The 16,547-nt window shown below is 43.7% G+C and overlaps 1 protein-coding gene across 18 annotated transcripts in view; it reads left to right on the top strand.

The window, feature by feature from the left end:
* The window catches only part of LOC100333572 (putative uncharacterized protein MYH16), a 43,166-nt gene extending 26,832 nt beyond the window's left edge, over positions 1-16,334 (top strand). For 10 of the 18 annotated variants that reach the window (XM_073917953.1, XM_073917952.1, XM_073917951.1 and 7 more), the window contains 16 exons: positions 1,039-1,125; positions 5,004-5,249; positions 5,651-5,768; positions 5,930-6,057; positions 6,978-7,174; positions 7,295-7,427; positions 7,870-8,086; positions 8,278-8,414; positions 8,575-8,678; positions 11,857-12,049; positions 12,360-12,563; positions 12,685-12,810; positions 13,008-13,178; positions 13,383-13,583; positions 14,549-14,695; positions 15,502-16,334. In XM_073917953.1, coding sequence (XP_073774054.1) covers positions 1,039-1,125; positions 5,004-5,249; positions 5,651-5,768; positions 5,930-6,057; positions 6,978-7,174; positions 7,295-7,427; positions 7,870-8,086; positions 8,278-8,414; positions 8,575-8,678; positions 11,857-12,049; positions 12,360-12,563; positions 12,685-12,810; positions 13,008-13,178; positions 13,383-13,583; positions 14,549-14,695; positions 15,502-15,651 — 2,559 coding nt within the window. In that variant the 3' untranslated portion in view covers positions 15,652-16,334. Of the gene's footprint in view, positions 1-1,038; positions 1,126-5,003; positions 5,250-5,278; positions 5,309-5,333; positions 5,351-5,398; positions 5,408-5,650; positions 5,769-5,929; positions 6,058-6,977; positions 7,175-7,294; positions 7,428-7,869; positions 8,087-8,277; positions 8,415-8,574; positions 8,679-11,856; positions 12,050-12,359; positions 12,564-12,684; positions 12,846-13,007; positions 13,179-13,382; positions 13,584-14,548; positions 14,696-15,501 lie in introns of those variants that run through there. The other 8 variants (XR_012387732.1, XR_012387733.1, XR_012387734.1 and 5 more) reach the window with 4 other exon arrangements.
* Positions 16,335-16,547: the final 213 nt, after the last annotated feature.

Raw genomic sequence — 16,547 nt, 5'->3', positions numbered from 1 at the left:
CATGTGTTTGGACTGGAAACCGGAGCACCCGGAGGAAACCCACACCAACACAGGGAGAACATGCAAACTCCACACAGAAACACCAACTGACCCAGCCGAGACTCAAACCAGAGACCTTCTTGCTTTGAGGACACAGTGCTGACCACTGAGCCACCGTGACGCCCCTATATATATGATGTCGCACTTAAATGTGTGTGTGTTGATGTTTAGAGGAGCTGCAGTAGACTGATTGTGTGTGTGCTTGTTCGTAAGTATGTGTGTGCGTGTATGCGTAAGCATGATTGTCTGTGTGTGTGTGCGTGTGTGTGTGTGTGAGATGCCCTCATGTTGGGTGGTATGTTTGTGTGTGAGAGTCAGGTTCAGACATGTGCAGGTATATCTGCAGTCAGTGAGGTCCAGCTCATCCCAGACAGCCACACACACACACACACACACACACACACACACACACACACACACACACACACACACACACACACACACACACACACAAGGACCTGCTTCAGTTTTATGTGTTGTAATAAAGCAGACGTGATGTTTGTTCACTTTAATCAGCATCTGTTGAACAGCAACGAGTCGGTGACATCTGAACACACACACACTCACACACACACTCTCTCTCATGTGTTTCATTAATAATCTCATGTTTTTGATAATTCAATTCTCTCATATAACCATGTTCAACATCTGAGGCTGAGGAAACTCACACGCAAAGCAGATAGCATACACACACTCACACACAAACACACAGAGCAGATATCACACACATATGCACACATAAACCCATACAAAGCAGACAGTACACACACACACACACACAAACACACACAGATAAAAACACAAACAAAACCACTCAGATGCATGCAACAAACCCTACATACACACGTACACATGCACACAGTCACTCATACACACATATACAAACATGCATTGAACATATGTGTGTCTGCTGTGTGTGTATGTAGGCTTTGCTGGGTGTGTGTGTGTGTGTGTCTTGAGCGTATATGTGTATGCTCATGTTCCCTCTGTGTTCTGCAGGTGGAGAAGCAGCGAGCGGATCTCAGTCGTGAACTGGAGGATCTGACAGACCGACTAGAGGAAGCAGGAGGAGCCACGGCCTCACAGGTACACACACACACACACACACACACACACACACACACACACACACACACATGATGACAATCAACACACACACTTCTGCAACACACAGCTGTCTTTCTGACATGTTAAACTCAGGATCTAGCTTGGGAGATAATGTATGTGCATGCGTGTTAAACGGTGTCTTTAACAGTGTGCTAAAGCATGCAGTGAACATGTTCGAAATCTGCTAAAGCGTGCACAGAGTGTACACAACTGCCATTAGCTCTTGTATAAACCCAAACACACAGATTAAAACAGAGCTTTCAGTAATAAAACTATACATCTATATTAAATCAAAATATAAATTATAAATCAAATACACAGCTGACATTACTGTGAAAATATGTGTGTGCATCTGAGTGTGTGCCAGTTGCTATTGTCAGTTAGTGTGTGTGTCTGTTATTGTCAGTTACTGTGTGTCTGTTATTGTCAGTTAGTGTGTGTCTGTTATTGTCAGTTACTGTGTGTCTGTTATTGTCAGTTAGTGTGTGTCTGTTATTGTCAGTTAGTGTGTGTCTGTTGTTATTGTCAGTTAGTGTGTGTCTGTTATTGTCAGTTAGTGTGTGTCTGTTATTGTCAGTCAGTGTGTGTGTCTGTTATTGTCAGTCAGTGTGTGTCTGTTGTTATTGTCAGTTAGTGTGTGTGTCAGTTGTTATTTTCAGGTAGTGCGTGTCTGTTATTGTCAGTTAGTGTGTGTCAGTTGTTATTGCCAGTTAGTGTGTGTCTGTTATTGTCAGTCAGTGTGTGTCAGTTGTTATTGTCAGTCAGTGTGTGTCAGTTGTTATTGTCAGTCAGTGTGTGTCTGTTATTGTCAGTTAGTGTGTGTCAGTTGTTATTGCCAGTTAGTGTGTGTCTGTTATTGTCAGTTAGTGTGTGTGTCAGTTGTTATTGTCAGTCAGTGTGTGTCAGTTGTTATTGTCAGTCAGTGTGTGTCAGTTGTTATTGTCAGTCAGTGTGTGTCAGTTGTTATTGTCAGTCAGTGTGTGTCAGTTGTTATTGTCAGTCAGTGTGTGTCAGTTGTTATTGTCAGTCAGTGTGTGTCAGTTGTTATTGTCAGTCAGTGTGTGTGTCAGTTGTTATTTTCAGGTAGTGCGTGTCTGTTATTGTCAGTTAGTGTGTGTCAGTTGTTATTGTCAGTTAGTGTGTGTCAGTTGTTATTGTCAGTTAGTGTGTGTCAGTTGTTATTGTCAGTTAGTGTGTGTCAGTTGTTATTGTCAGTTAGTGTGTGTCTGTTATTGTCAGTCAGTGTGTGTCAGTTGTTATTGTCAGTCAGTGTGTGTCAGTTGTTATTGTCAGTCAGTGTGTGTCAGTTGTTATTGTCAGTCAGTGTGTGTCAGTTGTTATTGTCAGTCAGTGTGTGTGTCAGTTGTTATTTTCAGGTAGTGCGTGTCTGTTATTGTCAGTTAGTGTGTGTCAGTTGTTATTGTCAGTTAGTGTGTGTCAGTTGTTATTGTCACTTAGTGTGTGTCAGTTGTTATTGTCAGTTAGTGTGTGTCTGTTATTGTCAGTTAGTGTGTGTCAGTTGTTATTGTCAGTCAGTGTGTGTCAGTTGTTATTGTCAGTCAGTGTGTGTCAGTTGTTATTGTCAGTCATTGTGTGTCAGTTGTTATTGTCAGTCAGTGTGTGTCAGTTGTTATTGTCAGTTAGTGTGTGTCTGTTATTGTCAGTCAGTGTGTGTCAGTTGTTATTGTCAGTCAGTGTGTGTCTGTTATTGTCAGTTAGTGTGTGTCAGTTGTTATTGTCAGTCAGTGTGTGTCAGTTGTTATTGTCAGTCAGTGTGTGTCAGTTGTTATTGTCAGTCAGTGTGTGTGTCAGTTGTTATTGTCAGTCAGTGTGTGTCAGTTGTTATTGTCAGTTAGTGTGTGTCAGTTGTTATTGTCAGTTAGTGTGTGTCAGTTGTTATTGTCAGTTAGTGTGTGTCAGTTGTTATTGTCAGTTAGTGTGTGTGTCAGTTGTTATTGTCAGTTAGTGTGTGTCAGTTGTTATTGTCAGTTAGTGTGTGTCAGTTGTTATTGTCAGTTAGTGTGTGTCTGTTATTGTCAGTTAGTGTGTGTCAGTTGTTATTGTCAGTCAGTGTGTGTCAGTTGTTATTGTCAGTCAGTGTGTGTCAGTTGTTATTGTCAGTCAGTGTGTGTCAGTTGTTATTGTCAGTCAGTGTGTGTCAGTTGTTATTGTCAGTTAGTGTGTTTCTGTTATTGTCAGTCAGTGTGTGTCAGTTGTTATTGTCAGTCAGTGTGTGTCTGTTATTGTCAGTCAGTGTGTGTCAGTTGTTATTGTCAGTTAGTGTGTGTCTGTTATTGTCAGTCAGTGTGTGTCAGTTGTTATTGTCAGTCAGTGTGTGTCTGTTATTGTCAGTTAGTGTGTGTCAGTTGTTATTGTCATTTAGTGTGTGTGTCAGTTGTTATTGTCAGTTAGTGTGTGTCAGTTGTTATTGTCAGTTAGTGTGTGTGTCAGTTGTTATTGTCAGTTAGTGTGTGTCAGTTGTTATTGTCAGTTAGTGTGTGTCAGTTGTTATTGTCAGTTAGTGTGTGTGTCAGTTGTTATTGTCAGTTAGTGTGTGTGTAAGTTGTTATTGTCATTTAGTGTGTGTGTGTGTGTCTGTTGTTATTGTCAGTCAGTGTGTGTCTGTTGTTTTTGTCAGTCAGTGTGTGTCTGTTGTTATTGTCAGGTAGTGTGTGTCAGTTGTTATTGTCATTTAGTGTGTGTGTGTGTGTGTGTCTGTTGTTATTGTCAGTTAGTGTGTGTCTGTTGTTTTTGTCAGTCAGTGTGTGTCTGTTGTTATTGTCAGGTAGTGTGTGTCAGTTGTTATTGTCATTTAGTGTGTGTGTGTGTGTGTGTGTGTGTGTCTGTTGTTATTGTCAGTTAGTGTGTGTGTCAGTTGTTATTGTAAGTCAGTGTGTGTCAGTTGTTATTGTCAGTTAGTGTGTGTCTGTTACTGTCAGTCAGTGTGTGTCAGTTGTTATTGTCAGTCAGTGTGTGTCTGTTATTGTCAGTTAGTGTGTGTCAGTTGTTATTGTCAGTCAGTGTGTGTCAGTTGTTATTGTCAGTCAGTGTGTGTCAGTTGTTATTGTCAGTCAGTGTGTGTGTCAGTTGTTATTGTCAGTCAGTGTGTGTGTCAGTTGTTATTGTCAGTCAGTGTGTGTCAGTTGTTATTGTCAGTTAGTGTGTGTCAGTTGTTATTGTCAGTTAGTGTGTGTCAGTTGTTATTGTCAGTTAGTGTGTGTCAGTTGTTATTGTCAGTTAGTGTGTGTCAGTTGTTATTGTCAGTTAGTGTGTGTGTCAGTTGTTATTGTCAGTTAGTGTGTGTCAGTTGTTATTGTCAGTTAGTGTGTGTCAGTTGTTATTGTCAGTTAGTGTGTGTGTCAGTTGTTATTGTCAGTTAGTGTGTGTGTCAGTTGTTATTGTCAGTTAGTGTGTGTCAGTTGTTATTGTCATTTAGTGTGTGTGTGTGTGTGTGTGTCTGTTGTTATTGTCAGTCAGTGTGTGTCTGTTGTTTTTGTAAGTCAGTGTGTGTCTGTTGTTATTGTCAGGTAGTGTGTGTCAGTTGTTATTGTCATTTAGTGTGTGTGTCAGTTGTTATTGTCAGTTAGTGTGTGTCTGTTGTTTTTGTCAGTCAGTGTGTGTCTGTTGTTATTGTCAGGTAGTGTGTGTCAGTTGTTATTGTCATTTAGTGTGTGTGTGTGTGTGTGTGTCTGTTGTTATTGTCAGTTAGTTTGTGTGTCAGTTGTTATTGTCAGTTAGTGTGTGTGTCAGTTGTTATTGTCAGTTAGTGTGTGTGTGTCGGTTGTTATTGTCAGTCAGTGTGTGTCAGTTGGTATAGCGTTGTGTTCAGAGCTGATGGTGTGTGTGTGTGTTTGCAGATGGAGATGAACAGGAAGCGTGATCTGGAGCTGCAGCGGCTGCGGCGGGAGCTGGATGAGTCTGCGCTGCAGGCCGATGCAGTTTCAGCAGCGATGCGCAAACGCCACAGCGATGCACTGTCAGAGCTCAGCGAACAGTGCGAGAGTCTGCAGAGAACCAGAGCCAAACTGGAGAAGGAGAAACAGAGCCTGAGTCTGGAGCTGGACGAGCTCACACACACACTCGACACACTGCAGAAGAACAAGGTAATGACACACACACACACATACACACACACACACTCGACACACTGCAGAAGAACAAGGTAATGACACACACAAACACCGACACACTGCAGAAGAACAAGGTACACACACACTGACAACAACTGACTCACACACTCAACGCATTGCAGAAGAACAAGGTACTGACACACACACACTGACAGCAACTGACACACACACTTAACACTGCAATAGAACAAGGTACTGACTACTACTGACACACACACACATAGATTGACAGACTGAGAACAACTGACAACAAATGACACACTACTGACACATACTAACTGACAAAAACTCAACACACAGTTGAAAACAACTGACACACACACACACACACACACACTTTACTATTTATAATGAATGATATTATACTCCATCAGGTGAACACTGACACACAGCTGAAGAAGCTGGAGGATCTGCTGTATGAGGCAAACACCAAGAATGAAGAGCTGCAGAAAACCCTGAGCGAGAGCACTGCGGCCAAAAACAGGCTCACAGGTGACAACACACACACACACACACACACACACACACACACACAGCGCTGAATTTGTTTGTCCATTTTAGCAGTATATTAATGTAATGAGTGTGTGTGTGTGTGTGTGTGTGTGTGTGTGTGTGTGTGTGTGTGTGTGTGTGTGTGTGTGTGTGTTTTGCAGCTGAAAACACTGATCTGGCACGGCAGGTAGAGGAGATGGAGAAGAAGAGCATCCAGCTGAACCGATCCAAAGCCCAGCTGACCAATCAGCATGAGGATCTGAAGAGGCAGATGGAGGACGAGCTGAAGGTGATCCCACCAGCAGATCTTCAGCCTAAACAACACACACACACTGACAACAACTGGCACATACACACTCATGGTCACTTACTGACAACAAAAACTGACACACACACACACACACACACACTAATGTTCACATACTGACACACATACTTGCATGACTGACACACACACTGACTGACGTCAACTGACACACCCACTGACTGACATCAACTGACACACTGACTGACATCAACTGACACACATACACAAACACACTGACTGACATCAACTGACACACATACAACAACTGACACACATACAACAACTGACACACTGACTGACATCAACTGACACACACAACTGACACGCACAATGACTGATGCGAACTGACACATACTTACAACAACTGACACCCACCCACTGACTGACATCAACTGACACACATACTTGCATAACTGACACACACACACACACATACACACACTGACTGACATCAACTGACACACATACAGCAACTGACACACCCACTGACTGACATCAACTGACACACATACAGCAACTGACACACCCACTGACTGACATCAACTGACACACACACACACACACACACACTGACTGACATCAACTGACACACATACTTACAACAACTGACACACATACACACACACACTGACTGACATCAACTGACACACGCTGACTAACATCAACTGACACACATACAACAACTGACACACATACATCAACTGACACACATACAACTGACACGCATACAACAACTGACACACATACAACAACTGACACGCATACATACAGCAACTGACAAACACACTGAGTGATAACTGACCCCTGGAGGATGAGCTGAACATTGCCAGCTGAAGTAGACCAGCCAATGTCCGGCCGACTGATGCAGCCACTGACCTCTATGTGTGTGTGTGTGTGTTCAGGCTAAAGCGCTGCTCAGCAGCAGTGTGTGTTCGCTGCAGCAGGAGCTGGAGGTGCTAAAGGAGCAGCTGGAGGAGGAGCAGGAGAGCAAACAGGAGCTGCAGCGGCTCGTCTCCAAACTCAACAGCGACGTCACACACTGGAGGAGCAGATCTGAAGCGGACACTATACAACACTGCGACGAGCTGGAGGAGACCAAGTATGAGACGCACACTTTTGAAACACACACACTTACTGACAACTGACACACTGACAACAACTGACACACATGCACACACACTTAATGACAGCAACTGACACATCTGTGTGTGCACCGCAGGAAGAAGCTGTGTGCGCGTCTGCAGGAGGCAGAGGAGGCGGCGGAGGCCACTCAGGCCAAATGCTGCAGTCTGGAGAAAAGCAAACAGAGACTGCAGGGAGAAGTGGAGGAGCTGTGTGCAGATCTGGAGAAGGTGATTTATTACACAGAAAAACACACACACACACAGAGACAAAGAGGAGGTGCTGAGGAAGAGATAAAGTAGATCCAGCAGGTTGATCTCTCACAATAAAGCCAGACAGGTTTATCAGGAGCTGCTGTAGAGGACTGAAGGGTTTATTCTGAGATAACAACCACCTGGATGTGCTTTATCCTGATCATTACACGGCTGCTGGCCACAAAACATAAACATTAGACACTAAACATTGTTCTAAGCCCAAATAGTTTATTATTTCTTTAATTAAACATAAAGCAGACAGAGCCAGCTGATGGAGTATACACTAACCTGTGCATTATTCTGACACTAGATGGCGCCAAACAGTCAAAAACACAAAGCTGACAGTGTGTGTGTGCTTAACCAGTATTGATGTGTGTGTGTGTGCTTAACCAGTAATGATGTGTGTGTGTGTGTGTAGGCCGTCAGTGTGTGTGCAGTGCTGGAGAAGAAGCAGAAGATGCTGGAGCGTCAGCAGAGCGACTGGAAGCAGAAGAGTGAAGATCTGCTGCTGGAGCTGGAGAACTGCAGGACGGAGAGCAGAAAACACAGCGCAGAGTTATTCAAGATCAGGAGCGTGTATGAGGAGAGCAGCGAGGAGAGGGAGGCGATGCGGAGGGAGAATAACACACTGCAGGGTAACACACACACACATACACACAGTGTAGAGTTATTCAAGCAGCGAGGAGAAATAAAATATACAGGCGGCTAATCATTCTGACTTCAGCTGTATATTTATTTCAGAGTAACCCTGTGGCACTGCATCTTTCAGAATGATCTTTCAGAATGTATCTCCAGCTCATTGGATGTTTTTCTTGCTGTCCTTCAGAGGAGATTGCGGATCTCACTGACCAGCTGTCAGATGGAGGAAAGAGTGTTCATGAGCTCCAGAAGATGAAGAAGAAGATTGAGATGGAAAAAGAAGAGCTGCAGGCGTCACTGGAGGAGTCTGAGGCGGCGCTCGAGGTAAATATGAAGAGAAAAATATGCAAATACTCAGTCTCATTGGCTACACTAATCAATAACACTTTTCTGCAGAATCAGCTTCCCTGCATGAAAGTGAACTGCACTTATTTATGAACGTTCTGTCATCTGGTGGAATATTAAATACAATTGTTTTGTGCAGGCGGAGGAGACGAAGGTTCTGCGTCTTCAGCTGGAGGTTTCTCAGGTTAAAGCAGACCTGGAGCGCAGACTGCAGGAGAAAGAAGAAGAGTTTGAGGCCGCCAGGTACCATAATCTGTCATGGACAACTCAGCACTGACACACAACTGACACTCAACTGGCACATCACTGATTTATAACTGACTCACCACCACTGACATATCACTGACCAGCATATAACTGAAACTTCACTGATATATAACTGACACACTCCTCACACATCACCGACACAACACTAACAGACCACTGACACATCACTGACAGACCACTGACACATCACTGACATATAACTGACATATAACTGACATATAACCAACAATGACATATTGTGGAGACATACCTCAAATATAACTGACACATTACTCACATATCACTGAAACACTTTTGACACCACTGACATATGACTGACACATCACTGACAGACCACTGACACATCACTGACACATTGCTAACACATCACTGACAGACCACTGACACATCACTGACAGACCACTGACATATAACTGACACATCACTGACATATTAACGACAGACCAATAACAGACCACTGACACATCACTGACATATAACTGACACATCACTGACACACCACTGACAAATCATTGTCAGACCAGACACATCACTGACACACCACTGACATAACTGACACATCACTGACATATTACTGACAGACCACTGACACATCACTGACAGACCACTGACACACCACTGACACATCACTGACATATTACTGACAGACCACTAACAGACCACTGACACATCACTGACACACCACTGACACATCACTGACAGACCACTGACACATCACTGACACATCACTGACAGACCACTGACAAATCACTGACATATTACTGACAGACCACTAACAGACCACTGACACATCACTGACACACCACTGACACATCACTGACACACCACTGACAGACCACTGACACATCACTGACACATCACTGACACACCACTGACACATCACTGACAGACCACTGACACATCACTGACAGATTACTGACAGACCACTAACAGACCACTGACACAACACTGACACACCACTGACACATCACTGACAGACCACTGACACATCACTGACAGATTACTGACAGACCACTAACAGACCACTGACACATCACTGACACACCACTGACACATCACTGACACATCACTGACACATCACTGACACATCACTGACACATCACTAACAGACCACTGACACATCACTGACATATTACTGACAGACCACTAACAGACCACTGACACATCACTGACACACCACTGACACATCACTGACAGACCACTGACAGACCACTGACACATCACTGACACACCACTGACACATCACTGACACACCACTGACAGACCACTGACACATCACTGACACATCACTGACACACCACTGACACATCACTGACAGACCACTGACACATCACTGACACACCACTAACAGACCACTGACACATCACTGACATATTACTGACAGACCACTAACAGACCACTGACACATCACTGACACACCACTGACACATCACTGACAGACCACTGACAGACCACTGACACACCACTGACACACCACTGACACATCACTGACACACCACTGACAGACCACTGACACATCACTGACACGTCACTGACACACCACTGACACATCACTGACAGACCACTGACACATCACTGACACACCACTAACAGACCACTGACACATCACTGACACACCACTGACACATCACTGACACATCACTGACACATCACTGACACATCACTGACAGACCACTGACAGACCACTGACACATCACTGACACACCACTGACACATCACTGACACATCACTGACACACCACTGACACATCACTGACAGACCACTGACAGACCACTGACACATCACTGACACACCACTGACACATCACTGACACATCACTGACACACCACTGACACATCACTGACACACCACTAACAGACCACTGACACATCACTGACACATCACTGACACATCACTGACACATCACTAACAGACCACTGACACATCACTGACATATTACTGACAGACCACTAACAGACCACTGACACATCACTGACACATCACTGACACATCACTAACAGACCACTGACACATCACTGACATATTACTGACAGACCACTAACAGACCACTGACACATCACCGACACACCACTGACACATCACTGACACATTACTGACAGACCACTGACACATCACTGACAGACCACTGACACATCACTGACAGACCACTGACACATCACTGACATATTACTGACAGACCACTAACAGACCACTGATACATCACCGACACACCACTGACACATCACTAACACATTACTGACACACCACTGACACATTACTGACAGACCACTGACACATCACTGAGAGACCACTGACACATCACTGACAGACCACTGACACATCACTGACAGACCACTGACACATTACTGACAGACCACTGACACATCACTGACACATTACTGACACACCACTGACACATCACTGACAGACCACTGACACATCACTGACACATCACTGACACATTACTGACAAACTACTGACACATCACTCACAGACCACTGACAATGACTGACACACAATGGACACACCACAGACACATGACTGACAACTGACATATCACTTGAATAAATTTGTGTAAAGGGTTCAGTGTTTAACCTGCCTGATATAATCTGCCTGAACGAATCTGCCACTAATCAACAATGTCTGTTTATATTCCAGTCTTTTAACTCTTCAGTTTTTCCACCTCAGCCTTTATTTCCTGTCTTTTAACTAACACTGAATCACCATCAGGGTAAGTAACTCAATTATAGATCTTCCTGTTTTTGCAGTTTTCTTGACATACTCCCCTAGACAGAAGCATGAAGCACACACTGACACTGAAGCACACAAGCACACCTGACCTGCACTGACAATACAGCTAATGCTGTTTTACATCTGTCACCATGCTGACGCTCAAACGTCTGTAACTCCGCCCTCTTCTGAAAAGAGCACAATCTAATTTGCATTTAAAGCGACAGTCACCAAAACACCACAATGAGGATCAAAGCCTGAACAGGTCAGTTTCAGAGATCTGGAGAACATCATCAGTGTGCTGTTCTCAGCTCAAACACACACACACACACACACACACACACACACACACACTCTGTAGACACAGCAGAGACACATTTACAGCTGGTTGAAAGAGGTAGGATAGGTCAGCTTTAATGATTTAACTAACTTGGTCTGTTTCCAGGAAGAGCCACCAGAGGGCGCTGGAGTCTCTGCAGGCCGGTGTGGATGTGGAGTCGAAGGCTAAAACTGAAGCCACTAGACAGAAGAAGAAGCTGGAGAGCGATCTCGCGGAGCTAGAGCTGCAGGTGGAGCAGCAGAAGAAGAGCAACAGCGAACTGATCAAGAGCAGCAAGAAGATGCAGCAGCAGATCAAGGTCACTGTTGACTCGCATCTTTAGTTCGAGACCCTCCTGAACATGTGCTGTTCCTCTGAGTCTAGTTTGAGCTGGATTCATTGATGCATTAGTTTGTTTTACTTTAGTTTTTATTAAGTGAACACAGTTTTGTATATTTAATTTAAATATTTACTTATATTTAGTTAACACTGAAGCCAAGACACACACACACTGAATAACCAGAGAACACACACTCTAACCAGAGCAACACATACACAAACACCAGAGTAACACACACTCACCAGAGCAACAAACACACACTGATCATAGCGCACTGTGTGTCCTGCAGGAGCTGGAGGCGCAGCTGGAGGAGGAGTTGCGTGCGCAGGAGACGCTGCGGGATGAACACACACTTCTGGAGCGCCGCTGCGCCCTGCTTACCGCTGAGGGAGAGGAGAAACACAACACACTGGAGAACACACACCGCGTCTGCAGGACACTGGAGACTGAGCTGCAGGAGCAGAAGGAGAAACACACACTGCTGGAGGAGCAGGTACACACACACACACTCAAACATATGTCAGTATTTGTGGCATACGAGGACTCTCCACAAATTATATGGCCCTCTCCCTAAACACTGTGTGTGTGTGTGTGTGTGTGTGTGTGTGTCTCAGCTGCAGGCGGTGTTGTGTGTGAAGAGGAAGCTGGAGGTGGATGTTCAGCAGCTGCAGCAGGAGCACGAGGAGCTGCAGAACGAGCTGAGAGCGGCCAATGACAAGGCCAAGAAATCAGCCTGTGAGGTCAGAACACTGTGTGTGCGTGTATGCGTGTGTGCGTGTCTGTGTGCATGTGTGTGTTTGTGTGTGTGTGTGTTTGTGTACTGTTTTCTATACTTGTGAGGGCTCAATTGTCTTCATCTGTGTGTGTGTGTCTGTCTGTCTGTCCCTCTCTCTATGTGCGTGCGCATGTGTGTGTTTGTATTTCTCTGTGTGCGCAGGCGGCGCGTGTGCTGGAGCAGCTGTGTGTGCAGCAGGAACATGTCTCTGATCTGCAGCGTGTGAAGAAGAGTCTGGAGCTGCAGATCAGAGACATGAGCGGCCGACTGGAGGAAGCAGAGCAGAGCAGTGTGAGGGGGGGCAAGAAGATCATGCAGAAGCTGGAGGCGCGGGTACACACACACACACACACACACACACATGCGGATACAAACACAAACAGTGACTACACACACGTTTATTTTCATAGTCTTCTTTGCTCATATTTACCGTGTGTGTGTGTGCGTGTGCGTGCGTGTGTGTTTGTCTGTGTGTGTGTGTTTGCGTGTGTGCGTGCGTGTGTGTTTGCGTGTGTGTGTGTGGGTATGTGCACGCAGGTGAAGGAGCTGGAGCTGGAGCTGGACGCGGAGCAGAAGAAACACTCGGAGACGATGAAGACTCTGAGGAAGAACGAGCGGCGTCTGAAGGAGCTTCTGTTCCAGTCTGAGGAGGAGCAGAAGAACCAGCAGCGCATGCAGGAGCAGCTGGAGCGGCTGCAGAACAAGATGAAGAACTACAAGAGACAAGTGGAGGAGGCGGTGAGAGAGGGACAGACAGAAGTCTAGCAGAAACCAGAAATGTCTGCAGAAGTATTTTTTGTTTTGTTTATTGTTTAGTTTAGTTTTATTTTGTGTTTGGTTTTTCATTTTGTTTTGTTTCATATTTAATTTCATTTTGTTAGTTTTTTATTTTGTTTTTTTTCCACTTAGTTTCGTTCAATTTTTTGTTTTGTTTTGTTTTGTTTTGTTTTGTTTTGTTTTGTTTTGTTTTGTTTTGTTTTGTTTTGTTTTGTTTTGTTCTGTTTTGTTTTGTTTTGTGTTTCGTTGCGTTTCGTTTTGTGTTTCGTTTCATTTTGTTTTGTTTTGTTTTGTGTTTCGTTTTGTTTTTTGTTTAATTTTTAATTTCGTTTTGTTTTGTTTTGTTTTGTGTTTTGTTTTGTTTTGTTTTTTGTTTAATTTTTAATTTCGTTTTGTTTTGTTTCATTTTTGTTTAGTTTGATTTTGTATTGTTTTTTATTTAGTTTTCTTAGTTTTTTGTTTTGTTTTGAAAAACAGACAGTAATTACTTTTTATTTTATTTAGTTAGCTTTTTTTGTTTGGTTTTCATATATTTCATTCATTCATTTTCTTTTCAGCTTAGTCCCTTAATTAATCTGTGGTCGCCACAGCAGAATGAAAGCCACAGAATGTTTCTGTGTGGAGTTTGCCTGTTCTCCCTGTGTTGCCGTGGGTTTCCTCTGGGTGCTCCGGTTTCCCCAACAGTCCATATGGGGGTGTATGGGTGTTTCCCAGTACTGGGTTGCAGCTGGAAGGGCATCCACTGTGTAAAGCATATGCTGGTATTGTTGGCGGTTCATTCCGCTGTGGTGACCCCTGATAAATAATGGTCTGAGCCAAAGGAAAATAAATGACTAATAATAATAATGAAACTGAAGGCACTAGAGAGTTATTAATATCTAGTCATGAAGGATGTTCCAGTAAGCTGAAGTGTTTCTGCTGTACAGGAGGAGCAGGCCAACATGAATCTGGCGAAGTACAGAAAGACGGTCCACGAGCTGGACGATGCAGAAGAGCGAGCCGATATTGCCGAATCTGCGCTCACTAAAATCAGGACCAAGAACAGAGGCAGCTTCGGCAAGGGCTACTCGTCTGTGAGTCTCCGTCAGCAAGCACAGTTCTCCAGAAACACTTCTATCTGCTCATTTATAACCACGGGGATCATCCCTAGTATGAACAGCTAAGCTTTGACCATATTTGGAATGGTCATGAATATTAATGAGCTCTGCTCTGATGCTCCACAGCCCATGTCAATACCAGCTTTCTCTCTTTCTCTTTGTCTTACACACACACACACACACACACACACACACACACACATATGTTTATGCTAATGAGGGAGAGATGGGCACTAGTGGGCGGGGCTTTCCCCCTCTGATGACACGTACAGCAGGAGAATGTCAATCACAGTGTTCCTGCATCAAGCCTGACTAGACCAAACACAGTTCAGTACTGCTGAGCATCAGAGACTGCTGGAGATACACACACACTGCTGACACACACACACACACACACACACACACTGCTGGGGTTAAATCAAGCAGTCATTTCTGCCTAATAGGTGCCCTTTAAACTCAGTCTACATGTGTTTGTTGCCTCATTACAAACATATGCGGCTAATTCCACAATATACACGTTAAACTAACAAAAAATACAAATAAACAGACCTCAAGCCATTTAGAAGTGTATAATCTGTATATCCTGCATTTTGTGTTCTGTTTTGTGTTCTGATGGCTGTGAACAGACGGCTGTCTCATCTGTCTGCATCTTGTAATGTGTGTGTGTGTGTGTGTTTTCTCATTGCATAATATATAAGAATATTCAAGACTTTGCTCTGTCTGCCTGGAGCGTGTGTGTGTGTGTGTGTTCAGTAATCTCCGCTGTCTGTGTGTTTTCTCAGGGTTACAGTACGCCATATGCCGGTCTGCTGAGGTCACCTAGTTCAGTGGGGTCAGAGGGCAGAGGTGAGAAGGTCACCGATGATGACGAGTCCATCAGCTCACTCATTCCCACATACCTGAACTCCATCAAGAAACTGATGATCGATTAGAGCGTGCCGGAGTCAGAACAAAAGAAGCTAAACATATGACTCTTTTTATTTCGTCCTGGAGTTCAGGAGGTGTGAATCTTTTTATCATATTCTGGATTCAGAAAAGAGAAGCTAAACGTAAGAATCAATAAATAGAGCCTCGAGTCATCAATCCTCTTTCACATCCTGAAACTGAAAAAATTAAGTGCATGAATCTTCTGAATCTAAACATGTAAACAAGCATATCTGTTCAGTGTTACATCATTTATTACTATCAAGAAAACAAGTTCATCTCTGTGTAATATTCCCGACTTTATTCTTATGGCAGTTTTACTACGGAACAGTTTTGTTGACTTTATAAAGAAAAATACTTTTATAGAATGTAAGATTCAGATTTATAAGACACAAGCATCTGTGTGGTTGCAGGTTTGCATCTGCAAATAACCCTGTCATGAGGCAGTTCCAGTAATAACACAAATTATCTCTAAAGAAAATGTTTGTATAAGTATTTAGAGACATTTCGTCTTGAAAATATTATCTTAAAGAGACCGCTAGAGCTGTATTTGACAGTGTGAATCTATATTCAGCTTTAATTATCATCAAATAATTGTCTTATTTTCATCTTCTGTGTGTACCTTTCCCTGAAACATCTATTTCCTGTATTATTCATATTTCAGTTGTTAATAAACACATTTAGTGTCACACTTCATGTTCTGGTCAGCTCTGTTCCATCGGCAGATCAATCTGTAAACCTGATTGATAAACTCTGGCAGGCACTGAGGCACTCTGTCAGTTCACTCTTTAAAACAGTACGATGATGACAATAATGCAGAACATCGTGTTTTATACACGTCGTGTGGTGTGGAGTCAGGATTGAGGTTAGCATCTGGAGCTAAAGACCGAAATGATGGAAAATC

The sequence above is a fragment of the Danio rerio genome, chromosome 12 (genome assembly GCF_049306965.1).
Source record: "Danio rerio strain Tuebingen ecotype United States chromosome 12, GRCz12tu, whole genome shotgun sequence".
In the NCBI taxonomy this organism is placed as follows: Eukaryota; Metazoa; Chordata; class Actinopteri; order Cypriniformes; family Danionidae; genus Danio; species Danio rerio.
This window is presented reverse-complemented; position numbering and strand designations above follow the sequence as displayed.